General features: G+C 43.7%; 2 protein-coding genes across 9 annotated transcripts in view; both read right to left on the minus strand.

The window, feature by feature from the left end:
- The window catches only part of sdccag8 (SHH signaling and ciliogenesis regulator sdccag8), a 49,954-nt gene extending 35,896 nt beyond the window's left edge, over positions 1–14,058 (minus strand). For all 3 annotated transcript variants that reach the window (XM_089012556.1, XM_089012555.1, XM_089012554.1), the window contains exons 1-10: positions 13,865–14,058; positions 10,136–10,306; positions 6,987–7,054; positions 5,894–5,965; positions 5,648–5,776; positions 3,472–3,536; positions 3,229–3,393; positions 502–640; positions 255–407; positions 43–177 (exon numbers count right to left, since the gene is read on the minus strand). In XM_089012556.1, the coding sequence (XP_088868682.1) occupies positions 43–177; positions 255–407; positions 502–640; positions 3,229–3,393; positions 3,472–3,536; positions 5,648–5,776; positions 5,894–5,965; positions 6,987–7,054; positions 10,136–10,306; positions 13,865–13,931 (1,164 nt within the window). In that variant the 5' untranslated portion in view covers positions 13,932–14,058. The remainder of the gene's footprint in view (positions 1–42; positions 178–254; positions 408–501; positions 641–3,228; positions 3,394–3,471; positions 3,537–5,647; positions 5,777–5,893; positions 5,966–6,986; positions 7,055–10,135; positions 10,307–13,864) is intronic.
- Positions 14,059–15,237: 1,179 nt separating this feature from the next.
- The window catches only part of tnfaip3 (tumor necrosis factor, alpha-induced protein 3), a 31,256-nt gene continuing 19,913 nt past the window's right edge, over positions 15,238–26,580 (minus strand). For 3 of the 6 annotated variants that reach the window (XM_089012076.1, XM_089012071.1, XM_089012075.1), the window contains 4 exons: positions 24,191–25,014; positions 22,862–23,124; positions 20,247–21,724; positions 15,238–19,597 (listed from right to left, as the gene is read on the minus strand). In XM_089012076.1, coding sequence (XP_088868202.1) covers positions 21,452–21,724; positions 22,862–23,124; positions 24,191–25,014 — 1,360 coding nt within the window. In that variant the 3' untranslated portion in view covers positions 15,238–19,597; positions 20,247–21,451. Of the gene's footprint in view, positions 19,622–19,982; positions 20,036–20,118; positions 20,183–20,246; positions 21,725–22,861; positions 23,125–24,190; positions 25,015–26,580 lie in introns of those variants that run through there. The other 3 variants (XM_089012072.1, XM_089012073.1, XM_089012074.1) reach the window with 3 other exon arrangements.

Consider the following 26,580-nt stretch of genomic DNA (forward strand, 5'->3'; position numbering starts at 1 on the left):
CGGAAATATTTTTGAGCTCATAAAAATACCGTATTTTCATACGTTGTCGGTCTCCATTTCCAGACAGGCAAGTTGTCGGCGCGCCTCTGCCAGTTGGTTGGTCAGCGAGTTGTTGTCGGCGCCGACTTTGTGGAGATGGCCCTCCAGCTCAGCAGCACGTTGGGACAGCCAGGCCACCTGAGGCACACGCGCAACCAAAATTTTTTGGTGAAGCCGGCAAATGGCGCGGCTCTTCCTGCAAAAGTTGCTTTTACGGTATTTGCTAGCTCCTCCTTCTGGCCACGCCCCTCGCCGCGTCCTTCCTCCCTAGCCTGGGCCAGTTTGTCCTTGAGGGCCAGCGCGTCGCGTTGCCGCTGCGCCGTCTGCTGGGCCAGCTCCCTGGACAGCTGCTGGTACCGCACCTCCACCTGCGCCCAAAAACAGTCGGCGGGGTTGACGGCTCGTCGCAAACGGAACGCCGTTGACGGGCGGGCAGAGGCGGCCAGCCACCAAGAATCCCACCTCGGCTCCGTGCAGGTGGGCCTCCTCGGCCATCTCAACGGCGCTTTTGACCCGGAGACAAGCCGACCACTCCCGATGTTGGACCTCCTCCCGAGCCGAGCGCGCCGCGCTCAGAGCCGCCAGCAGCTCATCACGCTCCCTGCCGCCAAAAAGAGTCGGCGGACATGTATCAGTGGTACAGTGATACCTTGGCTTACGAACTTAATTGGTTCCCAGAAAGTGTGTGTGTGTAAGGCGAAGTGTGGATTCCAAACATTAACTTCCCATAGGAAACCATTAAAATGAGAATAATCCATTTCCAGGTCCCCATAAAACATAATTTTCAACTAAATAAGCCTTAGGACAACCAACACCAGTTTTTTGTTTCCTAACTGACATCAGAAAAACGTTTTATAGCATCTAAAATACCCAAAACACGCAGGCTGATATTTTTTGTCAAATGCAAAACACCAATAAAAATGACTTGAGTGTGTTAAATCTGCCAAAAAAATTGAGCTGCAAATTGGGCATTTTCAGAAAGTCCCGCCCCCTTGTTTGTGACGTCACGCCAAGACGTCTTGCCTTGCTCGAGAATCAAAACAATGGCTTCAGATTCGGAGAAGATGCTTTCTTGTTACGCATCCAGTTATGAATATGATTCAAATAGTTCTGAAGAGGAAAGCATGAATGTTTGCAATCGATTTAAGAAGTTCTTCGGGGTCATTTTGAGGCATCAAGACTGACGTGTAACGTCTCAGAAAATGCAGAAGATGGCGCCAGAGCTCCGTTGGAAATGTCTGATTTGTCTGCTGGGAATCTGTGTCAGCGAATATCAAATACAGTAAAGTCTTGTTATATCGATATTCTCGGGAGTCCGAAAAAATATCGATATAACCGGGACTATCGATATATCCGACCCTGTTTGCATGTAATTTTCTCCGTGCGTGCATAGAAATAGTATCGATATAAAAGGGACTATCGATATATCCGATATCAATATAACGAGACTTTACTGTAGTTGTCTTGGTGCCACACACAACGATTCACCATCGCGTTAGTTATTATGTGTTTTCCTTCTAATTTCGCCATCAACATGAAGTTTTCAGACCAAACAAAGTACCCAAAATGCATTGTGTGTCCTTTCTCGGTCAGTGGCGCTCCAGACGTGACGTGACGTCAGGCATCGTCACCAACTCAAAAACAAGACTTCCTGAATATTCAGTGCAAGCCTTAAAATGTAAAATATGGCTATATGCGGTGGAAAAAAAATACGCTCAGTAGAAGTAAATTGAAGCGATTTTACAAATTATGGACACAACTTGTCCGAAGGTGTCAGTTGTCCTTTAAAACTATACACAATATACCTTATTTTTATGTATAATAAATGTGCTATGGTGCTGTAATGAAAGAAAAAAAAATGTACTATATAATAAAGTCGTTTTATTTACCTTTGTGATCGTTGCTGATGGCTTAATGGAATGGATAGTTTTTGCATAAAGTGTCTCAAGGAGCTCTGGGTTGTACATCTTAAAAGTTGTGATATTGCAACAGCAACAGATGCAGGCAGACACACGAGAAACTTCATGAATAGCTGGTTTCCTTGCTTGTACGTTCTCTTCAAATTGTACAGATGGCTTGTGCAGGTTATTTGTGAAGCCTGATTGATGGGATATTTTAACCTTGCAGTTTACACCCTACTTTTGAACTATCAATAAAGTTGAAACGAGTACAAATTTCACTTGGTTTTCAATCCATTTTATCACCATTTCACTTTTGTTTTTTGTTTCAAGCTGGCTGCCATTTCAAGAGCTCCAAGAACCGGCTCGTTTGCGAACGACACATCACTCATTGTGGCGCTCCGTGTGTTTCCCGAAGACTAGTTGGTATGCCAACATTATATTCTCGCCAATTTAACTTTCGTTAGCGAAAGCGCTCGTAAGCCGAGGTATCACTGTATATGTATGAAGATAAAAGGATAAACGTGGACACTTATATCAAGCAATCACATTTTAAAAACTAGACATACATAGATGATTGAAATCATCACAAATCACGTATTCTGGTTTAAGAATAAGAATTTGGGGCTGCCGCTTCCAAGCCCGGATAAATACAGAGGCTTGCGTCAGGAAGGGAATCCGACGTAAAAGCTCGGTCAAAACAAACATGCCAATCAAACCTCTGAAGATGGAGGACACTGATTCGCTGTGGCGACCCCGTCAAGGGAAAAACCCAAAGGAAAAGAAGAAGTGTCACGGTTTGCGAGGTGGTGATGGCGGGTTCGGATCCCAAAAAGCAGGCAGGAGGGAGCAGGAGGTTGTTTGACAAATTGTATTAAAATAAAGGTCAGCAGGAACAAAATGTAAAACATCAAAATCATCTGAGTGGAAAAAATACAAAGTAGCAAAAGAAGACCAAAAGTAAAAGTCCGCCAAGGTTAAACAAACACATACACAATGCATGCAGCCAACAAGCAGCAAACAAACAATGAACCGGCACCGGATGGTCGTGCCGGGTGTCCTTTTAAGTGTCAATGATTAAACGACCAGCACCTGCGAGGCAGTAGGCAGGGCTGACGTCGCTACCCGCTGGTCGCCAATCTGATCGGGACGACCAGCACCTGTGCAGGTGTAGGCGGGGCCGACAGCGCCCCCCGTTGGTCGCCAACCAGATCATGACAAGAAGAAGAATTTGGGGCAAGTCCCCCAATCAATACAGTGGGGGTCACCTCACTGCGCTGATTTTACTCACTTGACGAGTCGGTCCACCACCTCGCCATGCGCCGCGGAAGGCGAGCCGGCCGAGAGCGCCGCTTCCTGCGTGCACTTCAGACACGGCGTGGCCGCCTCCTCCTCGCGACGTCTCAGGCGGCCGGTCAGTTCCTCGCGCTCCTTGTGGCTGAGCGCCAGATCGCGCCTGGGGGGGCGCAAGAGCGGCGGAAGGATGAAGGCGAGGCGGGAGACTCCGGTGACGAGAAAACATCCTTAGGAGAACCTGTGCGAGATGACCTGAGCCTCAAGTCTTTCCATCTGCGCCCGATGCAGCAACGTTAATTCTTCCTGACACACAAAGAAATACAGAAAGCAAATTAATGATCCATCACAATCTGGAAAAAAATGCCAAGAAAATTCAAATACAGTGATACCTTGGCTTACGAACTTCATTGGTTCCAAGGAAGTGTGTGTAAGGTGAAAAGTGTGTATCCCAAACATTAATTTCCCATAGGAAACCATTAAAATGAGAATAATCAGTTCCCAGGTCCCCATAAAACATAATTTTCTACTTTCTAATTTTCTAAGCCTTAAAGGACAACCGACGTCACTTTTTTGTTTTTTAACTGACATCAGAAAAATGTTTTATAGCCTCTAAAATACCCAAAACACGCATTATGATATTTTTAGTCAAATGCAAAACACCAATAAAAATGACTTAGTGTCCAAAATCTGCAAACAATTGAGCTGCGAATTGTGCATTTTCAGAAAGTCCCGCCCCCAGTTCGTGACGTCATGCCAAGACGTCTTGCATTCCTAGCGAATCAAAACAATGGCTTCAGATTCGGAGAAGATGCTTTCGTGTTACACATCCAGTTATGAATATGATTCAAATAGTTCTGAAGAGGAAAGCATACATGTTTGCAATCAATTAAAGAATGAATTTTCTGCCATTTTCAGGCAACATTGGGGGGAAATCTCTTACCTAAAAAAAGAGGCAAAAAATGGCGAGCCTCCTGTGGCCACCTCCGTTTCCACAGGCTGATAAATTCCTTATATGGCGCTTGGACGCCCTTTTCTGGCAACTTTTGGGTGCAACACGAGGTCCCCAGAACAAAAAAGTACAGCAAAATACATTGACGTGATGGAAGGACCGCTACAATGTGTCTTTTTTACGGTCAGGGGCGGTCCTTTATTGACGTCACGTACGGACTCGTCACCAACTCAAAAACAAGACTTCCTGAATATTCAGCGTGAGTCTTAAAACATAATATATAGCTATATGGGGTGGAATCTTTGTAAAATACGCTCTGTCATTTGAAGCCATTTTACAAATTATGGACACAACTTGTCCGGAGACGTCGGTTGTCCTTTAAAACTACACACAATATACTTTATTTTATGTATAATGAATGTGCTATGGTATTGTAATGAAAGAACTAAAGTGTACATTATAATAAATTATTATAATAATATTGTGATGGCCGTTGATGACTTGATGGAATGGAGTAGACGGTTTCATCAGGATTAAACACTTGATGAGGAACTTGGCCTTCTTCCACCATCTTGAGGAATGATTCCTTGTAAGGTTTGGCAGCTTTATCGTCAGAACAGGTTGCCTCACCATGACGACACCCTGTACGACGCTTAAAGTTCTCGAACCATCCGTGGCTAGCCTTGAAATCATTAATGGATGACGAACTTCCAGGTTGCCTCTTGACGATATCCAAGTGAAGTTGCCGTGCTTTCTCTGCGATAATTTTACCTAGTTCCTCATCAATTGTGTTCTGTTTAGCTGGCTTGATAGCGTTTTGCAAGTGTACAGATGGCTTGTGCAGGTTATTTGTTTTAATCTTGCAGTCTACACTCTGCCCTTGAACTATCAAAAAAGTTTAAACGAGTCCAAATGTCACTGTTTTCTATCCATTTTCTCACTCTCTCTCTGTCGTCTGCCTATCTATTTTTATTTTGCAGCTCTGTGTTTCTGTAACCCCCCCCTCTCTGCTGCGTTCTTGACCAATCACGTGCGGTTTTAACCGAAGACTGGAGGCGGGGAACCGAGGACAAAAAAAAAGTCGGCTGCCATTTCCTTGTTAGGAGAACAGGCGCGTGTGTGTGTGTGTGTGTGTGTTTGTGTGTGTGTGTGTGTGTGTGTGTGTGTGTTTTGTGTGTGTGTGTTTGGGTGACAGGAAGAGCAGCAAGAGCTGATACATCGCTCATTGTGACGCTCCGTGTGTATCCTGAAAAATAGTATGCCAAGATTAAATTCTCGTGAATTTAAAGTTCGTAAGCCGAAATGTTCGTTAGCCAAGGTATCACTGTCAACAAAATAAATCTTACATTTATAAATGAAAATAGACAGGGTAAACTACACTAACATTTGGAACTGAACTACATTTTAAGAACAAAATATACAGACACGCCTCAATTGTTTGTGTGTGTGTGTGTGTGTGTTTGACCATTTGGTTTGAAAGCATGTTGTGGTCCTTTGGAGAAACGTCAGCATGTTTGGCTTTGAGCTCCACGCGGAGTTTCTCATTCTCCAGCACCACCACTCCGATGCGGCGTTTCAGCTCTTGCTGCTCTTCCTGTCACCCAAACACACATACACACACACGAACACACACACACACGCACACACAGCAACACACATTTGACAGTCAAACCATGCCAGGGGAACACTCAAATGGGATTTTATTCCAAACCTTGCAGAATCGGACTTCAGCCTCCAGGTGCTGGATGTAGTCTGGGGGGCTGTGAGTCACTGGCACCAAGTCCTGACAACCAGTGGTCCAAAACACAAACATGTGTACACAATGGGGCTGTCACTGTCAAATCCTTTTGGGAATCATCCAATTGAGATTTCCATATAGTGATACCTCATTTTACAAACTTAATTGGTTCCCAGAAAGCGTGTGTAACACGAAAAGTTCATCTGCCAAACATTTATTTTCCATAAGAAACAATTAAAAATGAGAATAATCCATTCTCAGGTACTCATAAAACATAATTTTCTACTAAATAATCCTAAAAACGACACAAAATACATCTTATTTTATGTAAAATAAATGTGTCATAATGAAAGAAATAAACTGTACAATATAATAAAGTTGTTTTATTGACCTTTGTGATGGTGGTTGATGAAGTTGCCTCTTAATGATATCCAAGTGAAGTTGCCGTGCTTTCTCGGCGATAATACCTTCACTCACACTGTCCATTGTTAGCTACTTTTCGTTAATCCAAATCAACAGAAGTTTTTCAACCTCTTCTATTGCCTGAAACCGTTGCTTAGACAACACAGAAACACCCTTAGCCACACGTAGCAACTTAGCGTACTGGTACTGGGACACTAAGTCACACAAACGCATACCCCGTTGGTGTTTTTTTTCGATGACTTCCTTCTTCTGCTCGACCGTCATTTTCTTTTGTGTCCTTTTCACCTTCACACTAGCCTGTGGTGGGGTCTTTTTCGTTCCCATAATAGCAAAAGTATACCATTCGATAACAAACCACGTCTACACTGAGTGCACTCAAAGAAAGTGGGTGTGGAAAAGTAGTCTGGCATCCACCGTGGCGCTGTGTGGTTCCGTACATCCGCCAAAAACCAGTTCCTCTGCCAAGATTATATTCTCGCGAATTTAATGTTCGTAAGGTGAAATGTTTATGAGCTAAAGCGTTCGTAAGCCGAGGTATCACTGTAGTCAATCATCAAGTTGCCAAATTGGACATGCACCATAGATGGAGGGAGGGAGGGATAGACGGGTATCGATAAAATATGCTATGACATGTTGACTCCACCTTTGAAAGAGCGAGGGTAGAGGTGATATCCTTGCCCTGCTTCAACAGAAGGCTCTTCAGCTGATTGACTGTGAGGCACATAGACACACACACACACACACACACAAATGTATGAGTCAGAAAAAATGTCGATATAACCATACTATCGATATACCCGTCCTGTGCCGAACTGCATTAAAAGGGGGTGAGGGGCAATATGTAAATGGGGGATCTTGATATGACATGTAATTTTATCATTGGGCTCATGGATTGCGTACCTAGCATGCTTTTTGTACAGTAGTGAAGTGAAAAATAAACTTATGCATAAAGTAAAAACGTCTTTACACTTTTTTATGACTATTTCCTTTCAAAAATGCAACCAATGCAAAATCCTTACGTTGTTCTATACACACGAAACCACGAACGCCAGCATGTACAAACATGAAAAACTGATTGTTGCAAGCGATAAAGATATCTGAATACAACACAATTAAATACATGTATGGAAAACTGCAACGTTTACATTACTTATGTTGATGAAGTATTCTGCGGCACGTCGAACTCTTTCGCAATGGAGGATTTGCTCCTTGTTGGATTCTCCTCGACAGCCACTATTGCCTTGTACTCCGTTCCGAGATCACAATTCACGTTTCCCCATGGTTTAAATTGGTGTTGAACAACAGTACTGTATATAAGCTCTGCTACGCCTTTTTTATTGTGCTTGCGTATGACAGTTCAAAACACGGAAGCTGTTAGAAAATGGCGTCTGCTCCACTGCGCAAGGCACGAAAGCTGGTCACGTGACTTGGTCATGTGACCCAGGCAATAAACAGCTATGCCCTGCCAGTGATCAGATACCCTGCAGGAATAATAAGGTGGCCAAAGAAAGAGATTCAGACCACGGATGTTAAGACCCTCACCATGCATGGAGGGTTCCATCCCAAGTCCAGCACCCTGAGACTGTACGCAAGCCGTAAGGAAGGAGGCCGGGGACTAGTGAGTGTGAGAGCCACTGTCCAGGATGAAACATCCAAGCTCCATGAATACATCAAAGAGAAGGCTCCAACGGATGATGTACTCAGAGAATGTCTCAGACAATGGGGAAGAGAGGATGAGGTGCTGGAAGAGGGACAATCATGGGAAGAAAAGCCCCTACACAGGATGTACCACCGAACCATAGCAGAAGTGGCTGATCTAAATAAGTCCTATCAGTGGTTAGAGAGGGCTGGCCTAAAGGACAGCACAGAGGCACTCATCCTGGCTGCTCAAGAGCAGGCCCTGAACACCAGAGCCATCGAGGCAGATATACCACACCAGGCAAGACCCAAGGTGTAGGTTGTGCAAAGAGGCACCTGAGACAATCCAACACATAACTGCCGGGTGTAAGATGCTGGAAGGGAAAGGATTTTATATATATATATATATATATACAGTAAAGTCTCGTTATATCGATATCGGATATATCGATAGTCCCGGTTATATCGATACTATTTCTATGCACGCACGGAGAAAATTACATGCAAACAGGGTCAGATATATCGATAGTCCCGGTTATATCGATATTTTTTCGCACTCCCTTGAATATCGATATAACGAGACTTTAGTGTATATGTGATTTCAACAAAATGTCAGAATATATTATTTCAAAGAACTTTGTGATAATACTCAGAATTAATATGAATGGTTTTCTGTCAAACTATCGGAATATAAGTCAACTTGCCGTGTACATACGCAAGGTTACTGCAAGCTGGCCTGCACACTGCTGATTTTTTTTTGACTCGTCCGCTTATTCAAAAGGAGCGTTTACCTGTTTTGACATCAACGGCACCTAAGTCAAGATCATCCAATCAAAATGCCACTTTCCGCCAACACAAGCCGAAACAGGAAATGAACAGCGAAAAAGCGAGGATACATATTTAGTTTTATCAGGTCATTTTGCTCTGAAAAAGTCGGAAATCCGCTGATCGGCGGAAAATTCTCATCCCGGAATGAATGTCGCATAAAGGCTAATTCCCATGAGTCTGTCTATGGTGGTTTGCTTTCGATGAGCGTTCAGATTTTCAACAACCACAAAAAAAATAGACAGCAACTGAGGTTGCAAATCTTGCTGCTTATTTTACCCGGTTTAAAGGACAACCGACACCATTTTTTTGTTTCTGAAAAACCTTTGTTTCCCAAAAAACAGAAAAACCTTTTATAGCATCGAAAATACCCAAAACACGCAGGCTGATATTTTTAGAAAATGCAACGCACCAATAAAAATGACTTAAAGTGTCCTAAAAACTGTCACAAAATGAGCTCGGAACTGGGGATATTCAGAAAGTCCCACCCCCTTGTTCGTGACGTCACGCCACGATACTCCTTCACAAACTGCCTTGCTCCAGAATCAAAACAATGGCCACAGAGAGTTCAGATTGGGAGAAGATGCTTTCTTGTTACTCATCCAGTTATGAATATGATTCCAACAGTTCTGAAGAGGAAAGCATACATGTTTGCAATCGATTAGAGAAGTCCTTCCGTATCAATTTGAGCCGTCTGGACTCCAATGTAGCGCCCGGAAAATGCACAAGATGGCGCACAAGCTCCGTTGGAAATGGGTTGATTTGTCCGCTGGGGATTTGTGTCAACTTACACCTTCTTTATGCGTGTTACTGCAATTGGCTGCGACACACAACAATTGATTCACCATCGCGTTATTTATGTCGTTTTCCTTCTAATTGCGCCATCAACACGGTGTTTTGAGACGGAAAAAAGTACCCAAAATGCATTGTGTGACGCTTTCTCGGTCAAGGGTGTTCTGAATGTGACGTCACTTAGGGCATCGTCATAAACTCGACTTCATTAATCTTCAGCGCGAGTCTTAAAAGGTAAAATAAGGCTATATGCCGTGGAACCTTTGTCAAACGCGCTCAGTCGAAGTCATTTTACAAATTATGGACGCAACTTGTCCTGAGGTGTCGGTTGTCCTTTAAACCGCTACTGCTTTGTATCAGTCTGACAGTATGTTCAATCATTTTGGTACTGAGGCCAAATCCATGTCGAACACAAGGAATAATTGCTTTGTTACCATTTTCGGGCATGTTTGCCTCAACGAACTTTGACATTATAATCTTGATATTTCAGTCTGGCCATAGTCTTGTCAATTTAAGCAATCATGATTTGTGCCTCACCTGCTTCGCTTTGTTTCTTTTGGCACCAAACGGGCGGGTCCTTCTCCAACGTGGAGGCGAAGGTGCCATCGCCGCCACCGCTGCATCCCATCGTCTCATCTTTCTCATCGTCATGGTGATGGAGCTTCTCCAGAGCGTCCCCGAGTTGCTGTAAGCTTTGGTTGGTTCGCTCTGAAACGCACAAGCAGATATTCATTCTTACACAAGCTTCCATTTTCCATCAATGCATTTTTGTGAAGTACGTCATGGTTTTTCGGGGGATTTTCCAAGCTATGCAGTTTATGATGACGTATTACACACGTTTCCCTCCATGCTGGTTCTTGAATTTTCCAAATACGACAACGTGAAACGAGGGAGAAAAAAATGATTGAAGTTTACGCTCTTTTTGCTAACACTACAGTTTATAGAGGTGAGTAAGTTGTATTTTTATAACTCAAAAAAGTGATAGAATGTATATTTTTCTCCATAACTGCCACGTTTCAAGCAAAAAGAAGCATTAGCATGTATTTTTCTAGAGCTCGCAATTTTCTTTCCTATTATTCAGTGACAGCCATTTTGGATTTCATTCGATCGTTGATATTTGCCAATTTATATTTTGAATCTTTTCTGTTCATGTTTAGAATTTCACTAGCTTTCCAATGGTACCTTACTCGTTAAGATATGCCAAAAAAACATGAAAGTTATGATAGTTTAAACTGTAATAAAGAACTCGGTCACAGATTTTCATTGTTTTAACTGTGTAATTACAGGCCGAAAATCCCCTGATATTTCGAACATTTAAAATTCCATTATTTCCTTATTATTTGTCATAGAACAGTAATCTATACATCATTTGAAAGCTATATAAATGCACTTTAATATGGTATTAGAAAATGTGTGATGAATTATTATTATGAATTAATAATTGAAACATTTTGTCACATCCCGACATAAAGGTGTAATTTCACACCAAATGAAACATTTGGTGTGACAATGAAACCATAACATCATATACCAAGACAACAGTATAATATTTCAATTCCACTTGTTGAAAATGAAGAGCGAAATCGCTCCCTAAAGGAAGACCACGTTCAAGATTCCAAACTTCGAGGAAGACGTTCTCACCACTATCACACTGAAAACAACAACCAACCACAATAATCAACGTATAACTAACATAATAATAATAATAATACATTTCATTTCTAAGCGCTTTTTCGAACTCTCAAGGTCACTTTACAGTCACAGGACAAGTTTTTCTGTGGGTGAGCAGAGGCAGCCACACGCGTCTATCTATTAGCTAGCTAGCTAATAGATAGCCAGTCAGCTAGTTAGCCAATAGATAGCCAGCAAACCTAAAGATGAAGCCTTGCTATTGTCATCAATAGACTCAGAATCATCCGTGACAAGAAAAAAAAGTTTTGGGTCCATTACAAATGATGTTGTATTAGCTATCCATTAGCTAGCTAGGTATCCGATAGCTGCCTAGCTGGCTGGCTGTTAGCTGGCTATCTATTTATTAGCTATCCATTAGCTAGCTGGCTAGCTATTAGCTGTTTAGTTTTTTGGCTGTAACATACCTGTCAACTTTGGCTAATCGCTGCCCTTACAAATGATTGCAATTCCCATATAAAAGTTGTACTACGCTATATTATTTGAAATGAGAAAAAAATGCTAACAGGCGGAAATGCAGTTTTCCGCGCATGCGCACGTTATGCTTTTATCAATCCGATCGTACGCAGTGATTAAAAATATGCGATCAAGGATTACTTTTGCTGGTTTGCCGTGTCAATAGTAGCGATCAGCGGCAGCCTTGTCGTTAGCGACCGGTAGTTAAGAACAACTGAATTTGGTCTTAAGACCGGTTCATATTTTTTTCCTGTATAAAAGTTGTAGTACGCTGCACATTATTTGATATGATAAAAAAAAAACATATAAAATATGGGTCAAACATATAAAATATGGGTCAAACATATACGTTGACAGGTATGAAGCTGTCTAGCTGTTGGCTATCAGGCTATATATTACCTATTTATTAGCCCTCCATTAGCTAGCTCGCTTTCTATTGGAGTTACTTTGGGGTTGAGCAGTAACGTGCAGTCAGGGGAGGCAGGTGAGGTTGTGCCTCACCTGTCATCATGGAAATATCAAATGACAAATAATGATACATTAAACTTTTGTATTTATTTAGTGATTTGTACTTCCTTTCCATTTAACTTCACTATTTTTTGATTTTTTTTTTTCAAAATCGCTGAATTTTCACATTTACCGTTCAAATACGAAGTGGAGACGAGCGGTGAGGCAGCAGCCGGCTGAGCCTCACCATGGATTGCGCAATCACTATGCTAACTGTGCTTGCTCTGCAGTGAGATCGCATTGCTGTCCTTCTGCATATCGCTATTAAAGTGTTCAAACACTTTTAGTATATGAACTAAATTTCTACACTGGTGTATATAATGTACAGTCACTGTACATTATAAACACTGTACTACAGTGTTTATTTTATTTTATTTTGATCAAAACTATGTGCATAGGTGAGGCACACAGTTCTCCTGCCTCATGACAGGGGGCGCTGGTGATTACAGATTCTTCTTGCTACTCCTCGGCTGCAGAATAATAGAATTAGTGCCAGCAAGCTACAGTAAACAGTTAGCAAGTTAAGTGCAACCATCCAATCATGTTTTCGTGTTGCTTGGCCTTATTTTCAGAATGGAGGATTACATATCTAAATTGAAAGAATTTTCTAAACTGAACTTTCAATCGAAGCATGAGATAATGATTCAAGGAAGACCAACAGCGGACTGTATAATACAGCTCACAAACGGTGAGGGATGAATGTCAATCTCCTGGAAATCTTCACAGCTTTTTGGCCTAGAAGGATCTCATTGAAACTCTTCCTGAAGCGACAAAGTTGCTCCAGCTCGTGCTCACTGTTCCATCTACTACAGCATCAGTGGAGCGCTCATTCTCAGCACAAAAGACTGAAAACATACAGTCGGAACAGGACTGATCAAGGACGACTTTCTTCACTGGCAGTGAGACACAGAGACTTGGACTTCATTTATAAGTAAAGCTAACACGATAACGTTTTTTAATTCTTTTTTTCTATGCTACAGTTTGTACACAGTATATAAAGAATGCTGACATGACATTTTAAACAAAACATGTTAACGGTTGCCAATCAAATGTTGACTAAGCTACTCTGTGGAGTTCATAGGTTTGTAAATCTGACTGCGATGACGTCAGTGCCTCACCAGCCATGAACCTCACCGCATGTCACTGGGGTTGAGTGAACGCTGGTACATGTGGCTGCCGCTGCTCACCCGCAGAAAAAGTTTATCCTGTGACTGTAAGTGACCTTGAGAGTTTTGAAAGGCACTTCTAAATGAAATGTCTTATTATTATTATTATTATTATTATTATTATTATCAAGGTGAGTGGCACAGCTACTGCACTGCATCCCATTTAAAAAGAAGCAACGTGGGAGTGCCCAATTGTGTCTATGTCTAATGTCCTGTCGCCTGTCAAGTGCAACCGGTGGCAATAACGTACAACTGATACCGAATAGGAGTCTCTTAAATGACTATAAAACGATTTGATATTTAAATTAGGCACACAAAAAAACACACAGAGTCAACGGAAAGATGCCGCGATGAAAATCTGTTCGATCTAGAACGCGTTGCTAATATGAATGCTAAGTAACATGAGCTACATTAGCGAATAATCACATACAAAACAGCGTCCACTCACGCCTCGGTTGTTTCTGGTAACCATTCTGATGCTCTCCTCCTTCCTCGTCCGATTCGAGAGGTTTCATTTATAGCACTTTAATGACGATCGGGGGGTAGTCGATGGGATTCAACATGCTACCGAAGCCACAAGTCAGAGCGATTTCGAACCACGGATACCAACCGTAGAGATGGAGTGATTGTTTTTTTTTTAACACGCTCTCGTCCCGAATGGGCGGTGTAACTTTCGTAACGTCACCGCCCGGGCACAAAAAGTCAACGCGTGACGCAAAACAAGACAACCCTCCCAAGTGAGTGGCGGCTCCGACGGAATTCTGGGAGTTGGAGTCTTGCAAAAGAGGCTCATCTCAACTCATAGGACCACTTGGAATGTGCGCATGGGCGGATGTATCCATTCTAGAGGCGGACGACAATCACAAAGTCCAACTTTCCACGTGATTTGGCTTCAACGATGGTTTCCTCGTGTACGTTGTGTACATCGATGAGAAGGCCAAGAGGCTTCGTCAGCGAACTAAAATTTTTGCTGATAGTTTTAGCCCTATATCCCTACTGTTCAGACGTGGCGGTGCCAGACTCTGCTATGATAGGTCCCTGCTCTCAGGTTGGGGGGAGCAGAAGACTATTCCCTGAGACTACATTGATTACTTCTATTGTTCTGACTGATTACTTGTATTGTCCTGCCTGGTTATTGGATTGGATGTGCTTTTATTAGTCTCGCAGTGGAGAAATTTACATTTCACAGCAGTAAAGTTATGAAAGGAATGAAAGTATGCATCAATCCACTTTCCGTACCGCTTATTCCTCATTAGGAAAAACAAAATACAGGAGCTGCTGGAAAGGCAGCCACTCTTGCTTGCGGCGCCATCGTGAAGTCAAAAGTACAAAAAAATGATAGGGTCTATGACTGGCCTGATTGCCCCATTTGCTCCGATATCACCTCATAAGCATAACTAAGCCTACGTTGCCTAAGAAGTCGGTTGTAGGAACGATCCGAATTGAACCTCACCCCACCATGGCGATTTAGTGAAGGGTTTTGCTGTTTTATGAAAATAGCTTCTTTTACTCCCCTTTCAAACCATCTCTTTTCTTTCGCTAAGATTTTAACATCACTGTCGTCAAATGTGTGGTTGCTAGCTTTTAGGTGCTTATGTACTGCAGATTGAGGCCCACTAGTATTATTCCTGCGATGTTGATATAGTCTTTTTTTGAGAATTTATTTAGTCTTCCCAATGTATTGTATTATTACAGCAATACATTGGGGAGAGCTTAAACAGACGTATGTTGTGTACAGTTCAGAAAAGTGGATTTACATTCAATCTTTTAAAGTGGTTTGAGGGCAATTCAATAAGTTAAAAGAAAACACTGTAGACAAAATTCTGATTTCTCCATAAAAATAATTCATTTCAGGACAACATATAAATAATTATAGAATCACACACACACACAATACAGATATCTTGATATGAATGAATACTGCACAAATAAAAACAGGCTTTTTTCCGCTTCTTATAGTACCCTATTGTGGAAAGCCCTCCCCCCAAAAAAGCATGATTTGTTTCATGTACCAAAGCCAAGTTGGTTTTTTACATTTTGTTTTCTGACACTATTTGGATTATGTTGGGTCCGGATTACGCGAGATCAAGTCTACGCACTTCCCATTCCCAAATCTATCCAAGTCATTCTTCCACTGTTAAAAAAAACAATGGGAAGCCATTTAAACACGCTCAAACTGTAGCCGCCATACAACAATAGTTCAATATTAGAGTCAATGCTGTCAAATTTTGAGGCCTTTACATGAGGAAAACCTGCCCTAAAATTCTTGGAAATTCTGTGGTTATTTTGGATTAGGATTGGGAATGTTTATTCTTTTGGATTGATTAAAAATCAAATGTCAACATTTTGAAAATGAATTATATTCTTGTAAGTACAACTCATGTTCAGGGCCATTTTGTGAGGGATAAAATCCTTCATCCTCCATAGAATGCCATTTTGGGGGTGAGGCTTCCTCATATTTTGTATTTATCATTATGTGATATTAGTCATTGTTGCATTCACAAATATTTCAGGCCTGACAAGAAGGAAAGACCCTGGCCTCCAATGTTAGAAGACAAAAAAGTTCAGTTTTTGGCCGTTTGCTAGCGAATAGCTGGCGAATAGACAGCTAATAGCTGGCGAATGGATAGCTAATAGCTAGCTAATAGATAGCTAATAGCTGGCAAATGGATAGCTAATAGCTAGCGAATAGATCGCTAATAGCTAGCGAATAGATAACTAATAGCTAGTGAATAGATAGCTAATAGCGAGCGAATAGCTAGCTAATAGCTAGCGAATAGATAACTAATAGCCAAGGCGGCCATTTTGAAGGAGGTATCACAATAACCACAGGGCGCTTGGCACATCAGCATCATTTTGGCAAATAAAAGTGCAGCCAAAAAAAAACTATTGGAATCATATTCATAACTGGATGAGTAACAAGAAAGCTTCTTCTCCGAATCTGAAGCCATTGTTTTGATTCTGGAGCAAGGCAGTGTGCGACCAATAGTGACGTCACGAACAAGGGGGCGGGACCTTGTGAAACTCGGCATCTCCGAAGTCATTTTGAAGTATTTTTGTGACAAAAATAACTCATTTTTATTGGTGTTTTGCATTTGACTAAAAATATCAGTTTCGGGTATCTTAGATGCTATTAAACGTTTTTTCTGATGTCAGTTAGGAAACAAAAAAAAAGGTGTCGGTTGTCCTTCAGTGCCATTTTGTGTGGGGTAAAAAATCCTTCATCCTCCATAAAATGACATTTTGGGGGTGAGGCTTCCAAGCATCATCTTTTTTTATTTATTAGTCACGGTTGCATTCACAACTATTTAAGGCCTGACAATAAGGAAAGACCCTGCCCTCCAATGTAAGAAGTAAAGTTTTAGGTGGTTTGATGTGTGGGCGTGCCACTGTAGCAAAGAGCTCGTCCGAGGCGGCCATTTTGAAGGAGGTATCGCAACAACAACAGAGCGCTTGCTCATGAGCACATCAGCATCATTTTGGCAAATAAAACTGCATCCAAAAAAAGGAAAACCAAGGCTAGTATTAAAATACATCTGGAACGAACACCCCCCCAAAACAAGTAAAAATATAAAAGACAAACGTCAGTTTTGAGACACGCAGGTGTTGTTTTGGGTGTGTGTTTCGAGGCGAGGCATCATGTCGGAAGGTCCTACAGCACGGACCCAGATCCATATTCACAAATGCGCTTCAACCCTCCTGTTAGTTGCCAATCGGAGGAAACAACAAGCTTGTTTCTTCCTGGGTCAATTTTAATATTAATAATAACAATAATCATAATCCATTTCATTTCTAAGCGCCTTTAAAAACTCTCAAGGTCACAGCATAAGTTTTTTCTGTGGGTGAGCGAAGGCAGCCACACGCGCCAGCGTTCACTCAAGGCAGAAGTAACTCAAATAGGTAGTCAGCTAGCTGGCTAGCAAATAGATAGCTAACAGCAAGCGAATAGATAGCTAATAGCTAGTGATGTTAGCTAGTAGCTTGCAAATAGATAGCTAATAGCTAGCGAATAGATAGCTAATAGCTGGTGATGTTAGCTAATAGCTCGCAAATAGATAGCTAATAGCTAGCAAATAGATAGCTAGTAGCTAGCGAATTGATAGCTAATAGCTAGCTAATAGCGAGCAAAGTGATAGCTAATCGCTAGCGAATAGCTAATAGCTAGTGAATAGATAGCTAATAGCTAGAAAAGAGATAGCTAATAGCTAGCAAATAGGTAGCTAATAGCTAGCGAATAGATAGCTAATAGCTAGCGAATATATAACTAATAGATAACAAATAGATAGCTAATAGCTAGCGAATAGATAGCTAATAGCTAGTGATGTTAGCTAATAGCTCGCAAATAGATAGCTAATAGATAACAAATAGATAGCTAATAGCTAGCGAATAGATAGCTAATAGCTAGTGATGTTAGCTAATAGCTCGCAAATAGATAGCTAATAGCGAGCAAAGAGATAGCTAATAGCTAGCGAATAGGTAGCTAATAGCTAGCGAATAGATAGCTAGTAGCTAGCGAATTGATAGCTAATAGCGAGCAAAGAGATAGCTAATCGCTAGCGAATAGATAGCTAATACCTAGAGAATATATAGCCAATAGCTAGTGAATAGATAGCTAATAGCTATAAAAGAGATAGCTAATAGCTAGCGAATAGGTAGTTGATAGCTAGCGAATAGATAGCTAAGAGCTGGTGAATAGATAGCTAATAGCTAGCGAATACATAGCTAATAGCTAGCAATTAGATAGCGAATAGATAGCTAATAATGTAAATGTAAATTTCTCCACTGTGAGACTAATAAAGGCATATCCAATCCAATCCAATCCAATAGCTAGCTAATATATAACTAATAGATAACAAATAGATAGCTAATAGCTAGTGATGTTAGCTAATAGCTCGCAAATAGATAGCTAGTAGCTAGCAAATTGATAGCTAATAGCTAGCTAATAGTGAGCAAAGAGATAGCTAATCGCTAGCGAATAGATAGCTAATAGCTAGCGAATATATAGCCAATAGCTAGTGAATAGATAGCTAATAGCTAGCGAATAGTTAATAGCCAGCGAATAGCTAGCAAAGAGATAGCTAATAGCTAGCGAATAGGTAGCTAATAGCTAGCGAATAGATAGCTAAGAGCTGGTGAATAGATAGCTAATAGCTAGCGAATAGATAGCTAATTCCTGCTTCATGATCAAAGAGGATGTTGAGGGGCACGGGTGGGGGCGCTTGATTTTTCCGGTGGACAAAAGACATTGTGTACATCTCTGAACACACTCTGGAAGCGTACGGCTGCTAGACCCAAAAACATGATAAATGTCACAGTGTTAGCGTGACAAGTTCTGAACGACACAAAGAACGTCACTCACGCATTTGCTATTGAAAAGATGAGGCAACGGTTTTGATCCATCTTTCGTCATTGACCTTGCCCAAACGAGATTCAAATGACCTTTTGGTGGCAAACGACCCGTGACATAACAGGAGGGTTGATATCGGAAGAAGAATCGCGGGAGCGCCGATCAGGCGGCGATCGGGCTCCTCCGGTCCGTCGTAAAGGCAAAAACTCGAGAAGGGATCGGCCCCGATACGCGACTGAGGCAAAAACACATTCGGATAAACGAGTCGGGCATTCCGTGCGCGCGTTGCTGCTAAAGTAGTCGGCAAAGTAGGAAAGAAAACAAAACCCCAAACATCCAAGGCAACTGATCTGTTGTAAGCGAGGCTGGCAAAAGGTAGAAGGTGAAGGCCCGACGGCGCCTGCGCTGGAGAAGCTCAGCGGGCATCGGGCGCCTGCAACTTGTGTCTCGCGAGATTCAACAGAGACTTGAGTCCGTCCACGCATACGGGGCAAGAAATTTAACAAAAAAACAGAAAGAAAAAAGACAACTGGAAAACTGAGCGACGGGAGAGCAATTCCAAGCATTCAAATCAACATTTGTGGAGTAAAACGGACGGACGGACGGAAGGACGGCCATCCCATCAATGTCCTGTTGGAAAAAGGAGACAAGCCACCTTTGGGCAAGTCTCTACCCTGGTCAGCCTTGCCTTCAAACTAAAAAAGTGCATTTCCCACAACAAATTGCAATCCGAAATACAACCGCCCCTCCACCATCTGTGGGGCAGAACGATTGGTAGCATTTGGAAAGGCCCAAAGGAGCACTCACTCACTCACTCACTCACTCACTCACTCACTCACTCACTCACTCACTCACTCACTCACCCACCCAACTCACATCACCCACTCACCTCACTCACTCATTCACCTCACCCACCTCACCTCACTCAACCCACTCACCTCACTTCACCCCACTCACCTTACCTCAGTCACTCACCCCACCTCACTCACCCACCCACCCACTCATTCACCCACTCACGTCACTCACTCACCTCATTCACCCACCCACCTCACTCCACTCACCTCACCCCACCCACTCACTCACTCACTCACTCACTCACTCACTCACTCACTCACTCACTCACTCACTCACTCACTCACTCACTCACTCACTCACCCACCCACTCACTCAACCCCTGACCCACCCACACACTCACCTCACTCAAGTCACCCACCCACCCAACTCACCTCACTTAACTCACCTCACTCACTCACTCACTCACTCACTCACTCACTCACTCACTCATTCACTCAACCCCAGACCCACCCACACTCACCTCACTCAAGTCACCCACCCACCCAACTCACCTCATTTAACTCACTCACTCACTCACTCACTCACTCACTCACTCACTCACTCACTCACTCACTCACTCACTCACTCAACCCCTGACCCACCCACACACTCACCTCACACTCACTCACTCACTCACTCACTCACTCACCTCACCCACCCAACTCACATCACCCACTCACTCACTCACTCACCCACCTCACCTCATTCAACCCACTCACCTCACTTCACTCACCTCACCCCACTCACCTTACCTCACTCACTCACGCCACCTCACTCACTCACCCACCCACTCATTCAGCCACTCACCTCACTCACTCACCTCATTCACCTCACCCCACTCACCTCACTCACTCACTCACTCACTCACTCACTCACTCACCCTGGCTTGATTGTAAGAGTTGGATTTTTTTTCTGAAGGATTCCAAGTGCGGGCCAGGTGAGGGGGTCATATATTTTGGTTGGTCGCAACTCTCTCTCACGCTCATACCCTGGAGAACTAATGCAAAGACAAACAGACAGACAGACAGATAGACAGACAGACAGGTAGGTAGGTAGGTAGGCAGGCAAGCGAGGGCTGTAAATCCTTGGCTGTGGTGGACAAGAGCGATTCCCAAGCGGTTGAGGGGGGGGGGGACGCCGCAGCACATTCCCGTTTCATCCGATGTCACCAAATGCTGGTGGAAGATGGCGCGGGATGGGAAAGGTGGTGACGGGTAATAATTATAAAAAAAAAAATAATATTATTATTATTGTTATTATACATTGTATTTCTAAGCGCCTTTCAAAACTCTCAAGGTCACTTTACAGTCACAGGATGAGTTTTTCTGTGTGGCTGGCTGTGTATCTTTCTAGTTGGCTGGCTAGCTATCTATTAGCTATCTTTCTATCTATTTGAGTTACTTCCAGGTTGAGTGAACGCTGGCCGCTGCTCACCCACAGAAACTTATAGTGTGACTGTAAAGTGACCTTGAGAGTTTTGAAAGGCGCTTAGAAATCAAATTTATTAATATTATTATTATAAAGTAGCGCTTTGCTACCGCGCTGGATTTCACAGCGAGCTCATTTTCCAGACTTTGCCAGCGAATGTGCCGCCATCTTGGGAATCGCTCGTCTAGAAAGCAAAAAAACAATAACAAAAAAGAGCAAAGGCGGATGCTTGCGTACAAGCAGACAATCATTGCGTCCGGCACCAGTGGGCGGGGCCATCCAGACATTTTGTATACGGACAAAGAGGTATGGCGGAGGCTGTGGCTGTGTTGCCCCCCCCCCCCCCCCCCACTCTGTCTTCACATTGTCGACAGGGGAAGCGGAGGCCATTTTCAGGCCAGAAGGTCATATGGGGGGGGGGGGGGCTCATCCGCGGTAGATCTGTTTGAAGTGGTGGCACTCGTTGCAGTAGCCCTGTTTCTCTTGGTTGGCGTAGTGGTCGCAGCCTTGCGTCCGGCAGCGCTGCTTGGATTTCTCCTTGGGCGCCTGCGCCCGCCGGCCGGGGTCTCGGCCCCCCCGCGTGTGGCACTCGGGGCACAGGTCCGTGCAGCCCGGCGACTCGTTGCTGCAGCCGCTTCGCCGGCACTGCGTCTGCGTCTGCGACTGCTGCGTGGATCGCGGTTTGGTGGCTCGCTCGCGCTGCGGGGGCAAACGCCACAATAATAATACATTTCATTTCTAAGCAGCCGCATGCGCCAGCATTCACTCAACCCCGAAGTAACTCAAATAGATAGCAAGCTAGCGAGCTGTCTAATAGATAGCTAATAGGTAGCAAATAGATAGTTATTAGCTTGCAAATAGATAGCTAATAGCCAGTGAATAAATAGCTAATAGCCAACGAATCAATAGCCATTAGCCAGCGAGTAGATAGCTAATAGCTAGCTATTAGCCAGCGAACAGATAGCCATTAGCCAGCAAATAGATAGCCATCAGCCAGCGAATAGATAGCTATTAGCTAGCGAATTGATAGCTAATAGCCAACAAATAGATAGCTAATAGCCAGCGAATAGATACCTAATCGCTAGCTATTAGCCAGCAAATAGATAGAACATTAGACAGCGATTAGATAGCCCAGATAGCCATTAGCCAGCAAATAGATTCAGCCAGCCAGCAAATAGATAGCCATTAGCAAGTAAATAGATAGCCATCAGCCAGCGAATAGATAGCTATAACCATTAGCCAGCGATTAGATAGCTAATCGCTGCCTATTAGCCAGCGAACAGATAGCCATTAGCCAGCAAGCTAATAGCCAGCGAATGGATATCTAATAGCCAGCGAATAGATATCTAATAGCCAGCGAATAGATAGCCATTAGCCAGCGATTAGATAGCTAATCGCTAGCTATTAGCCAGCGAACAGATAGCCATTAGCCAGCAAATAGATAGCCATTAGCCAGAAAATAGATAGCCATCAGCCAGCGAATAGATAGCTATAACCATTAGCCAGCGATTAGATAGCTAATCGCTAGCTGATAGCTAATCGCTAGCTATTAGCCAGCGAACAGATAGCCATTAGCCAGCAAATAGATAGCCATCAGCCAGCGAATAGATAGCTATTAGCTAGCAAATAGATCGCTAATAGCCAGTGAATAGATAGCTAAAAGCCAGCGAATAGATAGCCATTAGCCAGCAAATCGATAGCTAATAGCTAGCTATTAGCCAGCGAACAGATAGCCATTAGGCAGCGAATAGATAGCTATTAGTACAAAGGGACCGTGGTTTGCTCGCTCCGCCAATAAATACCGTCGTGATCCGAATAGGTGGAAATGACACCTACCGCCACAGGGGGAGGCGAGCGGGGCGTGCGCTGCGCCGTCTGGTTGATCCGCGAGCTTTGCTCTTTGACGTAGCATTTGTCGCAGTAGCCCTCCAGCATGGCCTTGCTCGGCGCGCCGCAGCCCGGCCCGCGACACCGCGTGGCGTTCTGGAAGCCGGCCTCCGCGCCGGGTCGGACCTGTGCCGGGGCCACCAACGGGGGTGCTAGCGGGGTTGCTAACGGGGCCGCCAGCGGGGTTGCCAGCGGGGTCGGGGGGGTCAGGTCTGTGACGGGAAGACAAAAAGTTCAAGAAAAATGGCAATTTTATTGCCAAAGGTTGTGATTCCGATTTCCTCTCGGGGGTCGGTATAAATTTGGGGACGCCATTAGAATCTTTCATCCCTTTCACATATGACACCAAGAGCGCACAACAGTTTCGTGAATAACTACTTTTCACATCTGAAGTCAAGAATAAAAACTGTATTATTGTGGTTGACGTGGGACAATTGGACATTTTGCTTGGGACTTTGGCAAGCATTATGCAATTTCACAAGTTTCATTTGCTTCACTGACCGAATAAAATGATGTGGCGGACCAGATTTGGCCCCCGGGCCTCAACTTTGACACCTGGCTCTCAAACAATGAGCTGTTTTTTTTGGCAGAAAAAAAAGCATCTTTTTATACACGTGTGCGCGTTATACTTGAATAAATACGGTAAATCTCCATCGAAAGACAAGTACAGGTTTTAACTTTAGCAAAAATGGGCAAAAATAACCGTAATTGATCCTTCCTTTTGGATCACCGATTGAAGTCTATTAGCTATCTAGCTAGCTAGCTGGCTATCTGTTGGATGTCTGGTTGGCTTGCTCTCTATTGGCTATCTGGCTGGCTGGCTATCTATTAGCTATCTATCCGGCTGGCGAGCTATGTATTAGCTAGCTGGCTGGTTAGCTGGCTATCTATTGGCTAGCTGCCTGGCTAGCTGGCTATCTATTAGCTAGCTGCCTGGCTATTTGTTGGCTGTCTGTTGGCTGGCTATCTATTGGCTATCTGTTAGCTATCTATCTGGCTGGCTGGCTACCTATTAGCCGGATGGCTGGTTAGCTGGCTATCTATTAGCTAACTAATAGCTAGCTAGCTATATAGCTAGCTTTTTATTTATTTGAGTTATTCTGGATTGAGTGAACGCTGGCGCATGTGGCTGCCGCTGCTCACCCACAGAAAAACTGATCCAGTGACTGTTAAGTGACCTTGAGAGTTTTGAAAGGCGCTTACAAATGAAATTGATTGTTATTATTATTATTATTATTATTATTATTAAAAACGTGAGGAGCCAGGGGGGGAACTTACGGTGGTTGGTCTGGTAGTCCACGTAGCAAATGGTGCAGAAGCCCAACTTCTCGGGGGTGCCAAAGAACGGACATCCGGATCTCTTGCAGGGACGGGCGAGCGGAGCCTGCCAGGCCGAGCCGCGGCCCGGGACCCCGGCCGAAGGCGGGGCGCGGATCCCGGGCCGGCCGGGCCGGGGCTCGCCCGGGGCTTCGGGAGTCCGCCGCCTGCGCGCGCAGGGGCCGCACAGCCCGTCCAACATGGGGAAGGCTTCCCGGCCGCATGCGGCGCAAGGGGCGCAGGGCGGGCGGCGCTCCGCGTCGGCCGGGCCGGGCGCCCCCCAGCGGTTCCAGCCGTCCTGGTTCTGGCGGGAGTTGAAGCAGCGCTCGCACAGGCCGGCGTGCTCCACGCTAAGGGTGAAGAGGCAGCCGGGGCTTTTGCACTTCATGGCGTGCGTTTCGCTGTACAGGCTGAGGCTGGGGGCGGTGGGCGGGGGCGCCGAGCGGGGGCTGGACAGCGCCAGCGCCCGGCCGGACGAGGACGAGGACGACAGCGGGCTGCCGCCGCCATTGCCGCCTTCCGTCCTGCCGGTGGTGGCTTGGCGCTTCTCGAAGCACTCGTGACAGTGCGGCTGCGTGTCCACCGACACGTAGAAGGTGCAGCGCGGCGTGGCGCAGCGGATCTCGATGAGCGACAGCTGCGAGACGGCGAAGGGGGGCGGGCGCTGGGGCTGAGCCGCCCAGGCCTGCTCCTTGTCCTCCTGCCAGCGCTGGTATTCGTGGTTGACCAGCTGCAGGTAGTCCTCCATCAGGTTCATGTCTTCCGGCAGGTTGCCCTCGTCCAGCCTGTTGGACCACCCGCCGACAGAAATTACATCAATAACAACAACAATAATAATAATCATATTTTTTTTTTGTGCGGGTGAGCAGCGGCAGCCATTCGCGCCAGCGTTCACTCTCCCCGGAAGTCACACAGCAACAGCTAGCTAGGTAGCTGGCTCGGTAGATATATAAATAAATACTAGCTAGCTAGATATATAAACAAATACAATAAAATACATAAAAAAAATACATAAACAAACAAATAAATAAAATACATTGAGCAATAAATAAATATATAAATAGATAGGTAGCTAGGGTAGGTAGATGGCTAGCTAGCTGGCTAGGAAGCCAGCTAGCCAGATGCATAAACAAATAAATAAAATACACAGATAAATAAATACATACATAAACAAATAAAATACATAGATCAATATATGAATATATAAATAGATAGGTAGCTAGCAAGGTAGCCGACTAGGTCACTGGCTAGCCAGGTATCTAAGTAGCTAGCGCGCTAGATACTATTAGCTAACTGGATATCTATTAGTTATATAGCTAGTTGTCTAGCTATTAGCTTTCCATCTATTCACTTCCTGGTTGAGTGAACGCTGCTGCGTGTGGCTGCCGCTGCTTACCCACAGAAAAACTTCTCCTGCGACTGAAAAAGTGACTTTGAGAGTTTTGAAAGGCACTTATAAATCAAATGTATTATGATGATGATGATGATGATGATGATGATTATTATTATTACTATTATAGATACATAAACAAATAAATAAAAATTAGAATCAGAATCATCTTTATTGCCAAGTATGTAGAACACACAAGGAATTTGTTTCCGGTAGAACATGCTGCACTAGTATCATCAACAAACCGTGGCGAGATTTTGCCAGCTGACAATCCAAGAAGCCAAAGGCCTCTCAGAAGATATCACGGGTAACAGAGCAATTTTATAATAATAATAATAATAATAATAATAATAATAATAATAATAATACATTTCATTTATAAGCGCCTTTCGAAACTCTCAAGGACACTTTACAGTCATAGGATATTTTTTTCTGCGGGTGAGCAGCGGCAGCCACACGCGCCAGCGCTCACTCAACCTGGAAGTATCAAAAACTAATAAAAAACAAACATAGATAAATTCATTTTTTAAAAATCAAAATAAAATTAAAACAGAGTATCAAATAGGTTCATGAGTATCAAATATGGTATGTAATTAAAAATAATCTAATTATATAAACAGACTGGAAGCGCTCGATTTGCTATCTTGCTGGCTGGCTAGCAATCTATCTAGCTAGCTATCTATCTAGCTAGCTCGCTCTCTATTTGCTATCTAGCTGGCTAGTTATCTATCTAGCTAGCTATTAGCTATCTATTAGCTAGAGAGATATCTTTCTATCTTTTTGAGTTACTTTCGGGTTGAGTGAAGGCTGGCGCGTGTAACTGCCGCTGCTCATCCACAGGATCCTGTGACTGTAAAGTGACTGTAAATGAAGTTATTATTATTATTATTATTATTATTATTATTATACACTTTGGAAATAATTCCTCTCTTTAAGGTCTCCACTTCACTCATCCTCCCTT

Source organism: Hippocampus bargibanti, linkage group LG13 (assembly GCF_051943395.1).
Source record: "Hippocampus bargibanti isolate YZ-2025 linkage group LG13, ASM5194339v1, whole genome shotgun sequence".
Lineage (NCBI taxonomy): Eukaryota > Metazoa > Chordata > Actinopteri > Syngnathiformes > Syngnathidae > Hippocampus > Hippocampus bargibanti.